At 36.6% G+C, this 20,308-nt stretch overlaps 1 protein-coding gene across 2 annotated transcripts; it reads left to right on the forward strand.

The window, feature by feature from the left end:
- Positions 1-1,082: 1,082 nt before the first annotated feature.
- tango2 (transport and golgi organization 2 homolog (Drosophila)) lies at positions 1,083-19,899 on the forward strand. 2 transcript variants are annotated; one of them, XM_042723938.1, is made up of 9 exons: positions 1,083-1,243; positions 1,973-2,104; positions 8,474-8,562; positions 9,597-9,716; positions 12,296-12,410; positions 17,561-17,628; positions 17,814-17,964; positions 18,911-19,015; positions 19,117-19,899. In XM_042723938.1, exons 2-9 carry the CDS (start codon positions 2,049-2,051, stop codon positions 19,235-19,237), a joined length of 825 nt encoding a protein of 274 aa, XP_042579872.1. In that variant the 5' UTR covers positions 1,083-1,243; positions 1,973-2,048; the 3' UTR covers positions 19,238-19,899. The 2 variants fall into 2 exon arrangements, with proteins under 2 accessions (XP_042579872.1, XP_042579873.1); XM_042723939.1 differs by having other exon boundaries at positions 17,817-17,964.
- The last annotated feature ends 409 nt before the right edge of the window (positions 19,900-20,308 follow it).

A 20,308-nucleotide genomic window follows, 5' to 3' on the forward strand; every position in this document is an offset into this window, starting at 1 on the left:
GTGAATGGACCGCTGAGGACTGGGGCAAAGTCATATTCTCCGATGAAGCCCCTTTCCGATTGTTTGGGGCATCTGGAAAAAGGCTTGTTGAAGAAAAGGTGAGCGCTACCATCAGTCCTGTGTCATCCCAACAGTAAAGCATCCTGACACCATTCATGTGTGGGGTCGCTTCTCATCCAAGGGAGTGGGCTCACTCACAATTCTGCCCAAAAACACAGCCATGAATAAAGAATGGTACCAAAACACCCTCCAACAGCAACTTCTTCCAACAATCCAACAACAGTTTGGTGAAGAGAACAATGCATTTTCCAGCACGATGGAGCACCGTGCCATAAGGCAAAAGTGATAACTAAGTAGCTCGGGGACCAGAATGTTGAAATTTTGGGTCCATGGCCTGGAAACTCCCCAGATCTTAATCCCATTGAGAACTTTTGGTCAATCCTCAAGAGGCGAGTGGACAAACAAAAACCCACTAATTCTGACAAACTCCAAGAAGTTATTATGAAAGCATGGGTTGCTATCAGTCAGGATTTGGCCCAGAAGTTGATTGAGAGCATGCCCAGTCGAATTGCAGAGGTCCTGAAAAAGAAGGGACAACACTGCAAAAACTGACTCTTTGCATAAATGTCATGTAATTGTCGATAAAAGCCTTTGAAACGTATGAAGTGCTTGTAATTATATTTCAGTACATCACTGAAACAAAGATCTAAAAGCAGTTTAGCAGCAAACTTTTTGAAAACTAATATTTATGTAATTCTCAAAACTTTTGGCCACGACTGTAGAATGATTGAAGAATGATAGAATGATGGTACACGAACTAATGCTTTATTATTAATATCTGTCTATATAGGTCATTTATAATGAAATATTGAATCAATATGTATTAATTTATACATATTTAATAAACAATAATTAGAATAGTCCAGAAACCCACTCCTTTTTTGACAACAGTTGACAACAAGCGAGCGTGATTAGGATTCTAATCCGGGTTCAGTTTCTTTTAACTTCTAAATAAGATTATGTTTGAAAAAAGAAAAATAAACTTTTGTGAACGGTCGCAATGCTGTGGGCGGTCCTGTCCTCGTTTTCAGGTCTGGTTCTAGCCAATCAGCGCCGGACTTCTCTGCAGACGTCAATGCGAGGTTGGTTTAGCCCTTTGTAGAGTGTATTAGCCTCCTGTGCTCTAAGTTGCCTCTCACAGTAGCGGCACAATGAATTGTGATCATTGACAACACATGGATCCGTAAGTAACATGTCACATAAACTGTTATAAACTAAAGAGAAAACAAGGTCGATCTTTTTGTTCGTTTTTGTTAGCTATCTTAAAGTTATCCGACCGGTTAGCAAGGTTGTTAGGCTACTGCTAGCCTGCTGTCAGACTGTATTCACAAGCCTGACTTTAAACCTACTAGATCATTCTCTATGAATAAAGCACACTGGGGAACAAAGACAGCTGTGTATGGTTAATCTATGTCTTATAGCATACATTTATACACATAATATCTTAAAACGCTTATTGTGACCTATGTATCCGAACACTGTCAGATTATGCCAAAAAGTGCAAGATATGATTTGTGACGTAATTGTGTATGACTGTTTTCATGACTGTGTTCATAAGCCAAGATGTTTTCAGTGTAAAGTGGCTGGATTCTACAATGTTCTTCGATATCGATTAGTTCCTCATCACAATAAATGTGTATTTCGTGTCTCCATTGCTGTTCAGCACAATATGTTTTGTAAGATACCTAGGAGACCATGGTTGTATTGTTACCATGTGGTCTGAAAAATTAATACCGTTTCTCTATTCGATTACTGTTTCATTTTATCCTCAGATTGGGTTTTGTTAAATACAAGTGAGAACTGTGGAATAGTTTGATTGATCCCCTTCAAAGTTGTCCTCTGTGCTTACAAGCACAGCTTTTGTCTCCTCTCATCCAAAATTAATTGTCTCATTCTCTCTTTCATCTGTTAGTCTAGCACCTAGCACGTCCCAGCTCTGAACTCTGACCTCACTGTGATTGAAAACTTCTGCCATCAGTAACCTCCTCATGTGCATCATCTTCTTGAAGTTTGACCCTCGGCCTGCATCCAAAAATGCCTACAGGTAGTGCACCTGCTCCCAGAAGCTTTATTGTATGGGAACAAGATGTTGTTTGATTCTGTCAGAAAATATTTTTAAATAAATGCTGAAAAAGTATAAAGTGTTGGCATGTAAAGCAAAATCTTTTGGCCCATTTTTCAGCTTTTGAAGGTGCACTCATTTATTGTAGCGCTGGTTTATGTGGCCGTATTTGACTTGTTTTGACAGTTTGTTTTGAAAACCAGTGTGACATGATAGCTGATTAACAAGGGTGTAGAAGCACCTAACCCTGATCATAAGCCTAAAACAGATATTTCCTGAAAAGTTATCCCTCGGTTCTGATTGGTTGATTGGAATGTTGTTCCAATCAAAAAGGATGTTGATCCAGAAACATGTTGTACTTGGTAAAAATCACACTCACCGGTATTGTTCATCTGGTCATGTGATCTTAACATGTAAGTCCCCTTGAGCCGAACTGTTCTGTGTGTAATAAAAAAGTTTATATTGGGCTGCTAAGAAAAGACATGTTTTTTATCACATGATTTTAATCAATTTTAATAAATAATAGTAAATTTCATGTAATAATGTTTATATAATATATTTCTTTAGAAGAAACATTCTAATTATATATATACACATACATATACATACAAATATACATATACATACACACTACTGGTAAAAAGTTTGGAATAATTCTAGTTTCTTAAAAGTTCTTTAAGGCTGCATTTACTAAAATTATAGTGAAAACAATAATATTACATTTTAAAACTTACGGTTTCCTATTTTAAAATATTTAAAATGTTAAAAAAAAAATATTGTTATGACAAAGCTGATTTTCAGCAGCTGTTACTCCAGTCTTCAGTTTCACATGATCCTCCAGAAATCATTCTAATATGCTGATTTGGTGCTCAAGACACATTTCTTATTATCAGTGTAGAAAACAGTTTTGCGGCTTAAAAACTGAGATTTTTTTTCCTTTTCAGGATTCTTTGATAAATAGAAAGTAAGAAAAAAATTGAAATGGATCTTTTGTTAGAAAGTTTTTACTGTCACTTTTGATAAATTTATTGAATCCTTGCTAAATGAAAGCAAAATCTTACTGACTCCAAACTTTTTAACTGTGGCGTTTTTGTTTCAGGAAAATTATTTATTTTATTTACATTGTTACATTAAATCCCAGGTGGCTTTATTTCATCATTGCATTTAGTTTAACCTGTAATTTTGTTTAAGCTGTGGTGTGCACTTACTGTAAAAGGCCAGAAAAACAATGAATGTGCAGTACTGCAATAGTGTTGTGGCGTACCAAGCTGACAAACTAGGCCCAGGTGACCTCTACCACAGTTTTAAGCTCTCAGTCCCTAAAGGATATGCCTCTAGGTCAGGGTTTGCCAAATGTCAGGAGTCTCTAAAGAGCTAGAGAGAGCAAAGTTAGTCTTTTTTTATTTATTTTTGGTCAGTAGCTGTTGCCTGGTGAGCTATGAATCATGTGTGTGTAATCAATCTGCATGTGCTAGTGTTCTGTGTCTCCTTCCCCTTCACTGCAGAGAGGTTACTTTTGTTAATACTGTCAGATTGTAACACGCTACGCTAATCAGGATTATTGCCCAGCAAGCTGTAATTTGATTATCTAATACTGAGTCAGTCACAGTGGTTCAGAGTCACAAGCGGATGATTCAACTCAGGATGTAAAATCTAATCAATGACACTGTGTCTTGAAGGTTGTCTTGCGGTGCATTGGTTCCTCTGATTTAGGAATCAATTTAGCAACAACTTGTTTACAAAACAGTACTATAATTAAGTACTATAATCAGGTAAATGTGTTAACAATATTACAGAATACAGAGTGCATTTCTGTTTATATTGCATGCTGTAACCTAGCAACATTACAATTTGCTTGGATCCACCTAGACCAGTGGTTGCCAACAAGGAGTATGTACACCCAATGGGGTGCTTGAACAGATCTAAGGGGTATTTAAACATGTTTTCATTTTGTATTTTTCTGGAAGCTGTGATTTTTAGGATTTAGGATTCTGTTAGGATTGATGTTTAGTAAAACCCTCTTTTGCTAGTTGTGATTTTAAATGAATTTTCTGGTACATGCATGCACATTCAGCAGTACATCTTTGTACATCTTTTGCCAGTACAATGTCCCACCAGCATTTGTAAGATTGCATGTAAAGGTATAAATAATTCATTTTAATTGGCCAAATTGCATCTTGAGACTTGAGACCAAGTACTGAGTGCATAAATGTTTTTTTTTTGTTTTTTTTTGTTTTTAGCAAATCCTGTTTTTGATTGATCTCATGAAACATTCTAATATTTTGAGATTCTTGATTTTTGACTTTCATGCGCTGTAAGCGCTAATCATCAAAATTAAAACAAAAAAAAAATTCTTTTTTTTTTACTTTACATGTAATGAATCTAGACTATATGAAAGCTTCACTTTTTGAAAAAAGTTACCAAATAAAATCTTTTCCACTATATTCTAATTTCTTTAGATGCACTTGTATGCTTCAATTGTAATGTCATGCCATTAGCACTGACCTCTGAAGTGTATTTCACTGACAGAAGCTACAATTTGGCATCAAATAAAAAAAAATTAAAGCACTATGATTCACCCCATTTAGGTCAGTGGCATTAATCCATCTTAAAAACAGAAACACCTTTGAGATTATTAAGGATTTCTGTCACAATACCCAAAAGAAGTGTACAATTATTGCAAGGTTCATTACAGTTCAAAACCAACATTGCACGTGGTTGGTGGAAATAAACGCCTCTTTTTGGAACCATTTAATCTTCGTCATGTTAACCTCTGACCTCACATTTCCAGCTAGCAGCCCTTTGAGAGAAAACAGGCTGGAGGTCTGGGTCAGTTTACTTATATATGGTTGTGATGACTTTGATGTCACTAAAATGGATCCACTTAGCAGTAATATTTTATCTTTGGAACAGATGGAGCCTGTCGGAGAGGCTGAAAGATCCTGAAATACAACATAGTCTGAAATTTTAGCGAGAGATCGTTTGGATGAAATTAATTTTGTTTCTGCTAGTGTGCAACTGTTTGAGACACAGTATAACCTAGCTCTGATATTTATACTCTTGACATATCTTAGCATTGCCATGGTGCTCATTTCTCTTTCCTTGATGACGTGGATGTTAAAAATAGGGAAATCTGTGTTTGTATGGGAGTCATAAAAAATTACTTTGGAATGCAACATACGGAAGTATACTTGGCATTTAAGTCTATTTCTGAAGTATCTAAATTCAAGGAAACCTTTAAAGGTGAGGTGTGCCATTTATTTTGTTAAAATGCCTATGTCTTCTTAAAGTCAGTATGAATTGCTATTTGTAACCCATTTTACTTCCATAATGTGACCTATACCTTAATGTTCAGAAGTCTGGGGTCAGAAAACTTCTTTTTACATTGGTACAAAGATTTTATGTTAAATAAATATTTTTTGTTTGTTTGTTTTTTTTCTCCCTACTTTTTGTTCATTACAAATCCTTTAAAATGTATTTCGGTTTCCAGGTCCACAATATTAAGCAGCAACATTGATAATAAAAAAAATCATGTGACACTGATAACTCAAGTAATGACTGCTAAACATTCAACTTAATTATATTAATATAATGTGAATAACATTTTATTATTTCACAGTACTGTTTTACTGAATTTGTAATCAAATAAATATAGCCTTGATGAGCATAAGAGACTTCTTTTAAATACTTTTAAAAGATCTTACCGACCACACACTTTAAATGTTAGTTTATTTAAAAATGAAGGAAAATATTAGGGTGGGAGTATCCAGAAGGAACTGATTTGAACATCCAGCACAACAATAATTATCTATCTATCTATCTATCTATCTATCTATCTATCTATCTATCTATCTATCTATCTATCTATCTATCTATCTATCTATCTATCTATCTATCTATCTATCTATCTATCTATCTATCTATCTATCTATCTATCTATCTATCTATCTATCTATCTATCTATCTATCTATCATAAAGACTTTTTTTGTCTGTCTACATCACTCAGGGACTCCCTTCTGCTCTCCCATAACTGCCTCTGCATCTGCCCTTGACTTCTTTCCAGGTTTTGCTGTGTCCAGTCATCTTTTTGCCATTTTTCTGTTTCAGTGAGAAAGAATATCTTTCCATTAAGGCTGACAAAGAGTGTGATAACCTTGCCCAAGGTCTGGCGTAATTGACATTGTCAAGCCAGTAAGTTGTTTTCAGATGGAGAGGAGCTTTTCTGCTTTGCAAGCTGTCTCCAGTACAGAGCACATATTCCTGGGGTGCATCAACCATTGCAGATCAATCTGCAAAGCCTCCAGGATATTTCATTATTCTTTGTCTCTCTGATTTCCTTCTTCTCTGTCAGACCGTCAGGTTCCCCAGGCTGGAAATACAGTGGACATTTGACTCTCCATGCTGTTGTTAAGCAGTTAGTGCTAGTTTTGCCTTTTCTGTAAGCATGGCCAGGAAGGCAGAATGATAAACCTGTGCCCCTGAAAAATGAGCGGCTTAACATATAGAAATTTTGACTGTTTTTCTTTGACCTGACAGTTTACATTCACTTAACTGACTGTGTTTACATTAATGACCCACCTAGGTGCATAAGCTGACAGTCAGCTCTATGTACTGTAGAGTTTGACAGAATTTTAAGAATGAGAGAGAGTTTTGAGCCATTTCATTTTACATTCGTTGTTGTACTTCCATTTTTATGCCTTGCAAACCTAAAGGTTAGAGCTTTACTTTGAGCTAGTTTACATAAATGTTCTCATTGATTCATTTTCAAATGATTTATTTCAAATTAAGCATAAATTATGTAAAATAAATATAAATGACTTCATTTATATAGCATGTTATTTACTATCTTTACATGAAATAGTGTGCTGTCATGTATGTCAGCTTTATATCGGCCTCCCTGATCTCTAAAATATTGACATCAGCTGTCAATATTGAAATCAGTATGGAACGACTACTACTCAGGCCATGTCCACACTAATACGTTTTCATTTGAAATCGCATCTTTTTTGGCCTTCCGTCCACGCTGAGACGGCGTTTTTATCAAGGAAAATGGAGCTTTTTAAAAACGCTCTCCAAAGTGGATAAATTTGAAAACGCCGTTTTCGCGTTGTGGTGTGGACTGTGAAAACGGAGGCTTTTGAAAACGATGACGCTTAGTCATGTGATGCATATTAAACCAATAGATATCCGTGTTTATACTGGTATTGTGCACGTTATGTGCTATGCACTTTCACACTATTGCTATAGATGTGTTACTTTGTACACTTCATATCACAATCCTGCAAAGATGAAAGCAAATTTACTTGCGATCGCAAGTTGCGTTATAGAATCTTGAGTGTGTGCGACCTGGACGCGTCAGTGAATGGTGAGTTCTTTTTGTAAATAAAATAAATAAAATTTCCTGTCAGAAAAACTGCATGAAGACGTTTCATGTCTGTTCCATGTGTATAATCTGCAGTGAGCTTTTTTTGAGGCTTTACGCATGTGCAGAAAGCGAATTTAACTTTTTCTGTGTGGATGAGACACTTTTGGAAAACGCTTGAAAATGCTAGTGTGGACAGAGAGCATTTTAAAGAGAAAACGCCGTTTTCAAATGTATCCGGATTAATGTAGACGTAGCCTCAAAAGTGTTAAAAGGGACATTGTGGTGCTCTCGTGAGCCCATGCTCTTTTGCATTTTTGGGTGAGCTATACCTTTAATTTTCAATCCTTTCAATCTATAGTTGCCTATAGATTTATAATTCTTAAATTCGTTTAAAAAAAAAAGTATCCTTGCAGAATGTATGGTTAACATTTCCCAGCTGCCTGACATCTCATAAACCCCAAATTACTTAGTTCAACAGGCAAAGATATAAACAAATATTCTATTACTGACAGAGAGGCTTCTACAGAGCATCAGGCCTGAGCAGAGACAATAAAGCCACACACAGCAGCTTTCAGCATCACAGCTGAGCCTTCTTTGGGCCTTAGGTGTGGAGCTGGCACAGCATCCAGCGCACTCCTGGGATCAGCCTGAGATAAACACATTTAGGTGCACATGTGACCTATGAGCCCGTTCAACAGTGCCAGCTTCCATCTCTCCCTCTCCCACAGGCAGTCTGACTAAAAATCAGCCCTTTATTGGTTAACACAATGTCCATTAACTGCGGGTAGCACATTGGAAAGCACAGCATTACATGTTTTTATTTTTAATTTTTTAATTTATGAGACTATAAGGATGATTCTAAAGGTGGTTTGTTATAGTGTTGTGTGCTATTATAGAAATAAGGTGTTATCAGCATGATTGCATAGGAAGGATGCTGTGAAAAAGATTGTGTGATGTCACCTTCATCTTTTTTTTTTTAATGCAGGCTTATTCTGGCTGCTAACAGAGATGAGGTCTACAGCAGACCGTCCAAAGCTGCAGACTTCTGGGGCAGCAACAATGAGATCCTCAGCGGTAAGTATCAGTCTTATTTTTCAGTTATTTGACAAATATTTAATATCCAAAGTCCAGTTTTTATCTCACCACCATTCTGAGAATTATTGGCTTTGCTGTGTAACTGGGGAATTCAGATGTTAGTTTTTATGTCAGCGTTAAAGAGCTCATATGAACTGCAAATAACTGAGTTTCTAGGATGAAAGATAGTTTCTTCAAGAGTCTTTTTATTGTCATTTGACTATGTATCTGCATGATGTCTCTTGCATCATGCCTTAGTAGTGGGAATCCAGTCATAATCAATCTGACATTAGGAGAGGAAAAGGTAATCATCCACGTTTGATTAAGTGTCCATTGCCAGGATTCAGCTGACCACCCTCAAGGAGTAAGAACTGTTCAGTTGACTGATGACCCAGAGTCTGCTAAACAATACATCAGTCATTCCCCTGGCTCCACAAGATCATGAGCCTTTTGTTTTGTTTTCTTCTGTCCATGTTCTGCCATTCAATCCTTGGATCAGACAGAATTGAATGGTTCATGGGTGCTTTTAGTGTAGTGGTAGAAATAAATTTTGCTGCTAACGAAGAAGCCTTTATCTTCTAGAGGAGTGAAGTGTACTAAGGTATGGATGAGAAATTTTGGAGTATTTTGGTGAAGATGAGTAGGCCAGGTGTTTTTAAGGATACTAAGCTAAATGTTACAGTTATTATTGGGCTGTTACTAAACATGAATAAATCTGTGGTTTTGATGTGTAGCTTTGCATGAAACCATCTAGCACTGTTTTTTTTTTTTTTTTTTTGGTAGAATTTATTGTTGTTCAGAATTTCTCCTCTTTTCAAAGCATTAGACAGATCAGTGTACTTAGGCCTTTAAAGTACTTTTTCTTTCTTTTCAGTGTCAAGATGAAAAATATTATTCTTTACTTTCAGTTCAGGTCATAAATTTCCAGAGCTGTTCAGTACATCTAAATCTGATCTCTTGTTGGTTTTATTATTATAGCCAGCAGACAGGATTTAATGACATTAAATCACAACGTGACTGTTTTCTGTCATTAGGTCTGGACCTGGAAGAGGGGAAAGAAGGTGGATCATGGCTGGGAATTAACAAACGAGGGAAACTGGCGGCACTGACCAATTACCTGGAAGCACGGCAAAATCCAGACGCTCAGGGGAGAGGTAGTGCAGATCTTTCACCCATTTGTATTAATGTACTCTATTACTGAGCAATTGACTAGACACACTTAATCAATGTATTACCCTGACAAATTACTCTTAATAGTAGCATAATTTACCTTTGAAAAGCCTTCATCGTTCATGTACTTTGTTCAAGTAAGCAGTCATGCAGAGATTATTTTACCGCATTTATTTTCACCCCTAATATATACAGTATATATATATATAGCAGATCGAGTCTCTCATCAAAATTGCTATATGCAAACATGTATCATAGTATATAATATATTATACTGAAGAGTCTTATGCAACCAACACTTCTATACATGCACACCTCCGAATCTATTTTTTATATTTTTGCTTATAATATACAAGCATAAAGCTGATATAAATTTGACCAAGAACAGAAGTGCTGAGAAAGTAAAAACAGGCCAAAAGGGCTTGTACAAAATGCTTTCTCAAAAATAAAAAAATAAATTAGATTTTCAATTCAGCAAAAGAAATAATAACAATAACTAGATTCTTACATTTTTCTAAAGAAAATGTGTGGTGCTTGCCTATGCAAAATTCACACATGATGATAGAAATGGCCACATTTTTCACAATTTCCTATAATAGTTCTGTAACATTGTAGATATGGCTGGGGACTGGACTAGAATTTTTTGTCCATCTTATCAAGGTGTTGCTATATGTTTAAGTTGTGGTCACATTAAATCTGCTCCTTCTGTGGATGCTTTTAAGTCGAGTTTGAAGTCTTATCTTTTCAGCGTAGCATTTAAAACTGGCTAGAGTGTTTAGGTTTTATATTGACTTTTGTGACTGTATGCTTTTTATTCTTGTTGTTTTAATGTGTCCTGGAAAGCACTTTGGTCATCGGTAGTTGTTTTAAATGCGCTATAGAAATAAAATTTGTATTGTATTTGTATTAAGACCCTCTTACTTTTTTTTTTTTTTTTAGCATGTTGCTATTTTTAGGGTAATCTGGGTGGTGGTTAGGGCATTGCTAGGTGGTTTCTAGGATATTCTGGGTGGTTGTAAAACCATTTAAATCGCAAGAGCCCATGACTTAGTCTCTGGTCCCTGGATAGGGCTCAGGTCCCTCCATTTATGATGATTTATGGAAATTTTCATGCTCAATAAAATGGCATTTTTAAAATGGTTGTTTCCTGAGTGATATACACAAAGTAATGACTCATAACTTCAAAACTATAGCAATGAGAGACAAATGGTATAGGTATCATTTGATGGGAAAACCTTTTACATTTTTAGAAAATAGATTTGTATTACATTTGGACCTTCTCATGCTGAGAAACCTCTGATAAAAGACAGAAAATAAATGTGCACTCAAGGGAAATTTCACTCATCTTTGTTATTTGACTTGCAATATCTCAGGAAGGAAATAAGGTAGGAAGAAAATTTGTTCTGGATCAATTTGTATGGTGATAGACTCCAACATCCATTGGTAGAGCTTCTCAACCTTTTTCAAGATCAAAGCATAGTTGCATCTGCAAGTTGCAAGTTTTCGTCTGCGAGCACCACCCGATTGGCTCGTCGCCTAGCCCAAATATAGAGCTAGGTGTTGCTAGACCTGACTAATATTTAATATCTAAATTGCACGATTGTCAAAACAAAAATGCAGTGCATGATCAAATGTTTAGGTGCGATAAATATATATTTTTGAAAAATGTCTAAAAAAAAGGCCCCCTCTCCAACCCTTAAATTAAAAAAATCCCTTCTCAAAAGAGTCATCTAAGAGGGAATTCATTTTCAAAAATGAAATTCAGGCCCTGAACAAATGTCTAAAAATTTTGATTGGATCATCACTATTAATAATTCTACATGATAAAAAGAAGGCTTTAAAAAGATCGGTATCGGTGATCGTATCGGCAGATACTGCTTTCTATGATCGGTGAGCGGCCTCAAAAATCCTTATTGGAGCTCCCTATCCAAATTGAACCTTATTCTAACGATGCAGTTTTAGTTTGTTTACATTGTTAACATGCTTCCTGGAAGGTCTTTACTCATAGCCCACAATGCTGAAGAAGTTAGGCTGAATATTAAGTGGGGTTGCCTTAATTATGCTATTCCTAATGATTGCTGACATGTTCACATAAATGTGTGCATATGGGTGCTGAGGCCAGAGACGCGAACAGCTGTTCACTGCAGATCTCCACTCAACTGAACTAGACTGCTCACTGTCATCACTCCAGTGTCTGTTTAGCTTCTTCAAGGCCTCTTTATAGGCTGACACCTCACTAGCACTCACCATCAAAAGCATGTCGAACACACCCCACCCCTCTGTTCCAAAGCCATGCCATTAAAACGAATGCAAACAACCCAGCTGTACACAACAGCTGCGTGCAAGAGCTGGAGAAATATGGCTCGGTACATGTTGTTCAACAAATTGCATTAATTTGAGCAATTAGTTCTCTAAATCTGCCTAAATGACATATTTGAGAGTGGACACAATGAAAATGACCTCCGCCAAGCAGTTCACAAACTATTCCTCCTCTTTCACAATCCATGGTTGTAAAAAATTGGATAATTGATACATGCCTTTCTTCATTTATCATTTTACTCAGGTTTCCTGGTGTCCAACTATTTGACAGATAACTTGGACAGTTTTGCGTACCTCCGTAAAGTGTCTTCAGAAGCTCATTTATATAATGGCTTCAATCTCCTTACTGCTGACTTCAGGTGAGTGGTGAAAGGCAAATCTTGTTTGGTTCTTTCCAAATATATATAACCTTGCTTAAATGGTTAATGCCTCGAATAAATCAAATGGTTGACTGTTAGTGATTTCCCTCAATTTGAGAAAGCAAGCTCATTCAAACTAACAGGTTCAGGTGGTGTTTTGATATTTTACAGAGGTGAAGTTGTTGTATTTGTGAAGGTTTTTGGTGGCATCTATGTTCATAATTTAGTTTTCAAACAGCTACATCAAACTAATTATTTAGATATAGATATTTCAGGATACGATTTTGTTAAAATCGGCCTATTAAAATGCTGTCAAATAATAAAACATGAAATGCCTTTGTTATACTGTTTCACAGGGAAAGGAAATAAATTATAATGCAATGCATTCTTACAGAATCTTTCATTTAAATCCAATTAAATCATGTACATCTCAGCTGTCAGTTCACTAATTAAAACCACTTGGTGCTACATCAAGCCTGTTTAAAGAGACACAAAGTTTTGAGAAAGAGCTCTGAAATTACTACAAGTGAAGTGCCATGATCTCACATTCTTTATCATTTGTTATGAGTATGACATGACAGTGATGATGCTGTCTAAGCTCTGGAGTCCTTAAGAAGGACAGCAGGCACTGGTACCACCACCTGCTCTCCATATACCGAAGCTCAAGAAGTCTATTAAGATTATAGTCCGAACAGATGGCGTGTTTCCAGCAGCGTGATTTTCTCAGAGCATAGTAATTTGAGGCGATTTAAGAAGATGGGTTTCATGATTCCACATATTAAAGGTCAAAAATAACAACGTTTATTAAAATAATTCATGTTTTTGTGTGTATAATATAATAATAGTGGTTCAGTGCAGAGGATATTTATGCTTATTTTACATTTAGCAAACTCGTAGCCTGAGGATACATTCACAGTGACTGTAACATAAGCAATATAGCAATAGGAGTGAACACATATACTATAGCTGAGTAGTGTATTCGTGTGTGTGTATTTAACTAGATATACTTAAAACAAGTCATCATCTCCCCATTCTTTAGCTTGCTGAAAGGCAGTCTGCAAATTTAGTAGTGTATTACTTACAGTAAGTCCATCCTGTCATCTGAGGGACTGGAGGGATAACATTTGTCCATTCGTCTCTGTCCAAGAGAATATTTATAAACAGAAAATACACTGGAAGGCCCCTCAGACTCCCAAACCCAGTAATGAAACAGAAAGCCATAGCCGTGGGGAGTGTTATTCATTTGTTTACCCTTTTAATAAACAAGATCATTACTGAGCTTATCGGACTCTCGCTTTCTTTCCTCAGCCACAAAGGACAAAATGATACATGTCCAGATAAACTCTGAGGAATTACAATGGGCATTTTGTGCTGAAATCAATACAGCTGTCTTCTGTAAATAGAGACGGCCTTTCCAATAGAATAAAGAGGTTTTGTTTGTTCTTCTACAGGGATGTGACTGACAACACTTATAATAGCCTTTATGTTTTATGTGATATTTTCAGCCCATTGAGACATTTTTCTGCTTATTCAGATCAGGTATGGTATTAAAATTCCTCTTTGAGTGTGCTGCTCACAGCTTTCACTTAAACAGTATATAAATTCTTTCAAGGGCTCATTTCAAGAGGAATCAAATTTTCCTTGATCTTTGGAGATTAAAGTGTTCATTCTGTAAATTTCAGAATTTCCTCCCCAGTGAAAAATGACAATTATTGAAACAGGGCTGCAAAAAAAAAAGGCTCATTCTATACATATACAACTTTTGTTTAAGGTCAGTAAGTAAGTTTTTTTTATTATTATATTTTTTTTTATCCTAACAAACCATACATTAATGGAAAGCTTATTTATTCAGCTTTCAGATTATTTTGAAAAATTATTATTGACACCTATGACTGGTTTTGTGCTCCAGGGTCACATAGTTTATTACTATATATTGTGTATGGCATTCATGGGTGTAGCTGGATAGCGTTACTGTAATGGGTGTAGTTTAGATCCCTGAAAGCTGGTATGATAGATGGGTGTGAAAGATGGGTGTGTAACCCTAAAATTTTTGTCTGCTGAGTTGACTGGCTGTTTTAGCTGTATAAGGCTTGGTCTTTCTGATCCAAATCTCAAAACGAAATGCCCTTTTCATAGCACTTAAAACTGCTAACTGAACAGTTTGCTATTTGAGTTTGTTTAGTGTAAAATAATATTAGTCAAAGCATGTCTCCAGTACAAAATTCATTTGTAACTTAAGCCGATTGTTGGTTTTCTAGCAATTATTGTGCTGCATTAATACATCATTAGAAGGCTATTTGTCTCTTATGCTCCAGTGTTTAAAGTCTTCTAGTGCATTTAATGCATTAGTGGAGATAGATAAGGCCATTATTAGAAGGTATTGTGTTTGTGCCAGTGTAGATTGCTCAAATTAGGTACTTTGTATAGGCTCAGCTGGTGTAATGGGGAGTTATGTATATTTAAACAATAAGGTACAAGATATAAACAGTACTTACAGGTGTATAGCTTTTATTAAATTAAGCATTATAGCATGTTTGGAATGTAACATTAACCAATCATCATCCTAGAACAGAACTAATAAATTTTTAAGTATATAATATAAACAATGTGTGGAACAGTCAAAAGTTTTGGCAGTTTGCTGTTAAAGCTGTTGTGGTGTTCATTCACATTGTTTCTAGATTATTGTGTAGAGTGATCAGATGCATTTTAAATAATTGTTAAAAGCTTTCACAAACTTTTCACAAAAAACTAATTTCACTGTTTTTTGATCCTGACACAAACTGACCAGCTAACATTAATTGACTAATCATATCAGCAGCACATGTGAACGTGTGAATGAGTACTAGTCAGGTCAAATCACTATCATACTAATTAGACTGTAAGAGCAGACTGATTGATATAAAAGGAGTGAAGAAGTGCTTCCAATCATTGTGTTCTTGTTAGTAATGGTTACCTCCAAGGAAACACGTGCAGCTATCACCGCTTTACATCAAAAATGGCCTTGCATGCAAAGAAATTGCTACAAAGATATTGCACCTAAAAGAACCATTTACCGGATCATCAAGAACTTCAAGGAGAGAGGTTTGACTGCAATGAAGAAGTCTTCAGGACGTCCCAGAGTGTCCAGCAAGTGCCAGGATGGTCTCCTCCTGAGGAGTGAGCTAAGAAATCATGTCACCAGCAGTGCAGAGCTTGCTCAGGAATGGGAGCAGGTTGGTGTGAGAGCATCTGCACACACAGTGAGGCCAAGACTATGGGACAGCAGCCTGATGTCAAGAAGGGCAGCAAAGAAGCCACTTCTCTCCAAGAAAAACGTCACGGACAGACTGAAATGCTGCAGGAAGTACAAGGATTGGACAGCAGAGGACTTGTGCAAAGTTATTTTCTCTGATGAAGCTCCTTTCCGACTGTTTGGGACATCTGAAAAATCGATTGTTCAGAGTAGGAAAGGTGAACGCTACCATGAGTCCTGTGACGTGCCAACAGTGAAGCATCTTGAGACCATCCATGTTTGGGGTTGCTTTTCAACCAAGGGAGTCGACTGTCTCATAATTCTGCCCAAAAACTTATCAAAACGTCCTGCAAGAGCGACTTCTTCCAACGATCTATGAGCAATTTGGTGATGATCCATGCATTTTCCAGCATGATGGAGCACCTTTTCACAAAGCAAGAGTGATAAAGAAGTGGCTCGAAGATCATTACATTGAAATTTTAGATCCGTGGCCAGGCAACTCCCCGGATCTCAATCCCATAGAGAACCTGTGGTCAGTCCTCAGAAGGTGAGTGGACAAGCAGAAGCCCACAAATTGTGATTAACTCCAAGAACTAATAAGGCAAGAACGTATAGCCATCTGTCAGGATTTGGCCCAGAAGCTAATATCCTGCATTCTAGAGAGAATTGCAGAGGTTATGAAGAAAAAGGGTCAACACTGTAAATTTTTTTTTTTTTTTTTTTGCCAATAAAAGTCTTTAAAACTTATGATATGCTTATCATTATTTTCCGGTATACCATAGAAACGTGTAAAAAAATAATAATCTACAAATACTGAAGCAGGAAACTTTCCAAAATACAAAATTTATGTCACTGCCAAAACTTTTGGCTATGACTGTAGATGAATGAAACTGAATACAGAGGGGGAAAAATCCTTTTAATTGCATCTCTTCGGTGCACTTAATCTTTCAAAAAAACAAAGTAGTGTAGTTCAGCAAAATGCCATTAATAAACATTCATTTTTAAGATTCCTAAAACGGATGTGGTTTTACGGAAAGTAAGCATTCTGCATACTTATTTTATTCCTAGTACTTATACAACAGGGTCTAGTCTCCAGAGTTCTGAGGCTTCTGAAGTCCTTTCCTCGCTGTCTGTCGTTCTCTTCATTGTGGTTTGCCATCGCTGCCAAACTGTTCAACCAGCATTATTGATGTCCCTCTCAAAGTGCTTTCAAAAACCCTAAATTGGCCATTTCTCCTTTCATAGCTATCCTCTTTTGTCTCCTGGGCCAATAAAATGTCCTCTGAAACACACGGCTATATCACCACAGTTCCATCAGGAGTAATGAGCTTCACTGAGGATCCATCCACTAGATTCATGTGTATGAAAACAGGAAGATGTCTAATCACATAAATAATGATGGACTGACTGAACTCATACATACAAACTGAAAAGAGATTCACTCTCCTCCTTAATTACAGGCTGATTTAGGAAGATTTCTTTCATGAGCTGATGAAGGACAGTACTGTCTACGTGTCTGTCTGTCTTTCTCTCTCTGTCTATATCTATCTGTCTTTCTGTCTGTCTATATATGTCCTTCTCTCTGTCTGTATATGTCTGTCTGTCTATCTGTCTGTATGTCTGTCTATCGTTCTGTCTATAACAAAGCATGTGAAAAATGTGTATACAGTATAAAGTATAAATGTAAAATAATTGACTTTTTTTTGTTTTTGTGAGTTTTGCTACTTTATTAATTAGGATGTGTTGATTTGGGTTGACTTCCTCTACAGTTCTTTATGTATGCGTTACATAACTATGGAAATTGTTCCTGTATTTACAGTGACAAATGATGCAAAAATAGCTGTAAATATGTGTTTAATTGTGTTTTAGCAGCGAGCACTAACTCATTTTTTTTTTCTCGCTGTGTTGTTGGATGCAGGGCCAATGAAGACACATTGTGTTACTATGGAAACAAGGGCAGTTCAGAGCCCATTCATCTCAAAGCAGGTTTGTTCAGTCCCTCAGTTGGCGCTCTGTGTTCAGACACCAGTGGTCTTGCATAAAGCACTGCTGTTTGCAGTGTTACACCTACCGTCTGCAATACAGACCACTTTCGCACGTTCAGCACCAGATTGGTGGGTGTGTCTCACTCAGCGCTCACAGGAAGTGATGGATGATTGTGTTTGTTTCAGCAGGAATCTATGGGTTGAGTAACTCTCTTCTGGAAACTCCGTGGAGAAAACTGCAGCACGGCAAACAGCTGTTCACCAGTGTAGTGAACAAAACACTGCCCCGTGATGGCTTAGTGCAGGAACTGCTCCATATCCTCAATAATGAAGAGCTGTAAGTGTGCATACTCCTTCATTAGAAAAATGAGTATTCTCTTTTCTCTTATTCTCTCGGTTTTTTCTGTTTATCTTTACTTTTCTTCATCAAACCAGCATCCATACTTTTTGATCCTAAAGGAGCACTTGAGACACAAAGCAAATGGATTTTTAGAAAGTTACTCTGAAGCACAAGCAGCATGATTTTTAAAGTCGCATTTCTACAGGTTTTATAAGGTGAATGCGGGCAGCATATCATAATGAATTTAGATATTAAAAAGCAGCTCTTTGGAGTCACACACTGGATAAGTCCAAAGCTTACTTCCATGTTAAGCTTTGTTGTTTTTCACCTTTTTTTTTTATTACAGATTTCTTTTTTATATTATCACTTTACATTTTTAGAGACAGCAGTGTTATATGTTTTCTTCTTAATAAATTAATTTTCTGCATTATAACTGTGTATGTGTTTAAAGTTATGGAAGTGAGAGCCATATGATTAGACATTATGGACCTATTTGCATTCATAATTTAATTATGTATTCTTCAGTGAGAGTAATCGATTTAAAACCAGTCATGATGTTTAAGTAAATAGGCAGTTGTGTGGGTTTTTATATATCTCATATTTTCTAAGCTTTGCATTGCAACTAATCAGTTAGTATTAGAAATTAAACGATTAAGTTTGTGTGTATATATACTAAGTGTATGCACTACGATTCAAAAGTTAGAAAATATTACTTTTATTCAGCAAGGATTCATTGAATTGATCGAGTGACAATAAAGCATTTGTAATGTTACAACAGATCTCTGTTCCAAATAAAAGCTTATTATTTTATCAATATATTTTTAGAAACAATGTGAATATTTGTAGCATTTCTGTGCATTCTAAAACTGCTCAGATCTTAATTTAATCACCAGCTTGATTTGTCACATTAGAGTCATAAGAATCTCACTTCTGCTCTTTTCAGAAACACCCCGGACCTCGCACAGGAGAGTCAAGGTGTAGGCTTCAGTAAGGCCATACTCCAAGCCCTGTCTGCAGTTTGTGTGCGCTCACCAGGATACGGCACAAGGTCCCACATGCTTAAACTTCTTTCTCTCTCTCTCTGCTCTTTCTAGTTTACCTCCAGTTGTGAAGTTTAACCAGTGTCATATTTGTATTTGTCTATCCCAGGACCAATACAGTCATCCTCATCGACCGAGACGGAAACGTGAGCTTTACGGAGCGCACCATGCTGAACTGTGACATTACTCAGTGGAGCACAAACAGCTTCCACTTCAAACTGCAAGAATGAGGGCCAGAGGCAAAGAGAAGAAGACTCTCACATCGTGCCTTTATCCAGCCACTATCTGCTCAAGCCACACACCACCACTGTTTCTACTAATATGAACGTCAAGACTTAATTCAGACTTTCCTGTTGAAATTGGAAAGTGGCTAATTATTGCTACGGCTCTGTTCTGAGAGGACGCTTGATTGCACTTCTTTTTTTTTTTTTTAAGGTATTTCTTCTTTCTAATAACCAATGGTTCGTGAGGAGGCCCACATGGAATCTGTGGACCCAAACCCCAGATTTCCTGGTCTGCAGATTCCATTTGAATCTACTCATGAGGTGTGATTTTGAGTGCATGTCATTCAGTCTGCATATGAAGAATGTAAAATGTTGTTTTATTCAGCTACTGAATCCCATTTTATCACAAACTGTCATTGGCATGAAATGTTGTTGGGCAGAATCGTTTAGGGAGCAAGATGTCTACTGCCAAAGAATAGTTGTGTCACTCACAATCACTGAGAACACGAGAAAACAAGTGAAAATAAAAAAAATGTTCATAAACTTGAGCAATGTAAACTGCTATTCAGTGTGGTAGTGATCCACTGTAATGCCTTTCACTCAGGAACACATTGAGAGCTACTGCCAAAAAAATCTTTTTAACATTAAACAGCATCTTAAATTGAAAGGAAAGGACGTTTTTTGTCATATTAAATGAAACCAGTTTGATTTCACTTTGAAAGTGTTCAAAGTTTGAAGTCTGTAAGGTTTGATGCTTCCATTGCTGCTTTCATAATGTTATCCGAATTCCAATATCAATATATTTTGTCAGCCATCAGGAATCCGATATGAATGTCATTTGATGTCACGTCTTTAGTTTATAACAGTGTGTGCCTGAAATTCAGTTGCGTCCACATGCCTCTGAATCTGACATGTACTTACAGTATAAAGTTGTTTGTTCACCTTAGATTGGACAGAGTAACGTTCAGGGTGTTGTTTCTTGGCTAATGACAGTGAAAGACATGCACATTTTAGCGGACCCAGTTAGCTTTTCCAAACTGACAGCAATATTTTACTACAAAGGTAACGGAAATCAAA

This window comes from Cyprinus carpio, chromosome B5, assembly GCF_018340385.1.
Source record: "Cyprinus carpio isolate SPL01 chromosome B5, ASM1834038v1, whole genome shotgun sequence".
NCBI classification, from domain to species: domain Eukaryota; kingdom Metazoa; phylum Chordata; class Actinopteri; order Cypriniformes; family Cyprinidae; genus Cyprinus; species Cyprinus carpio.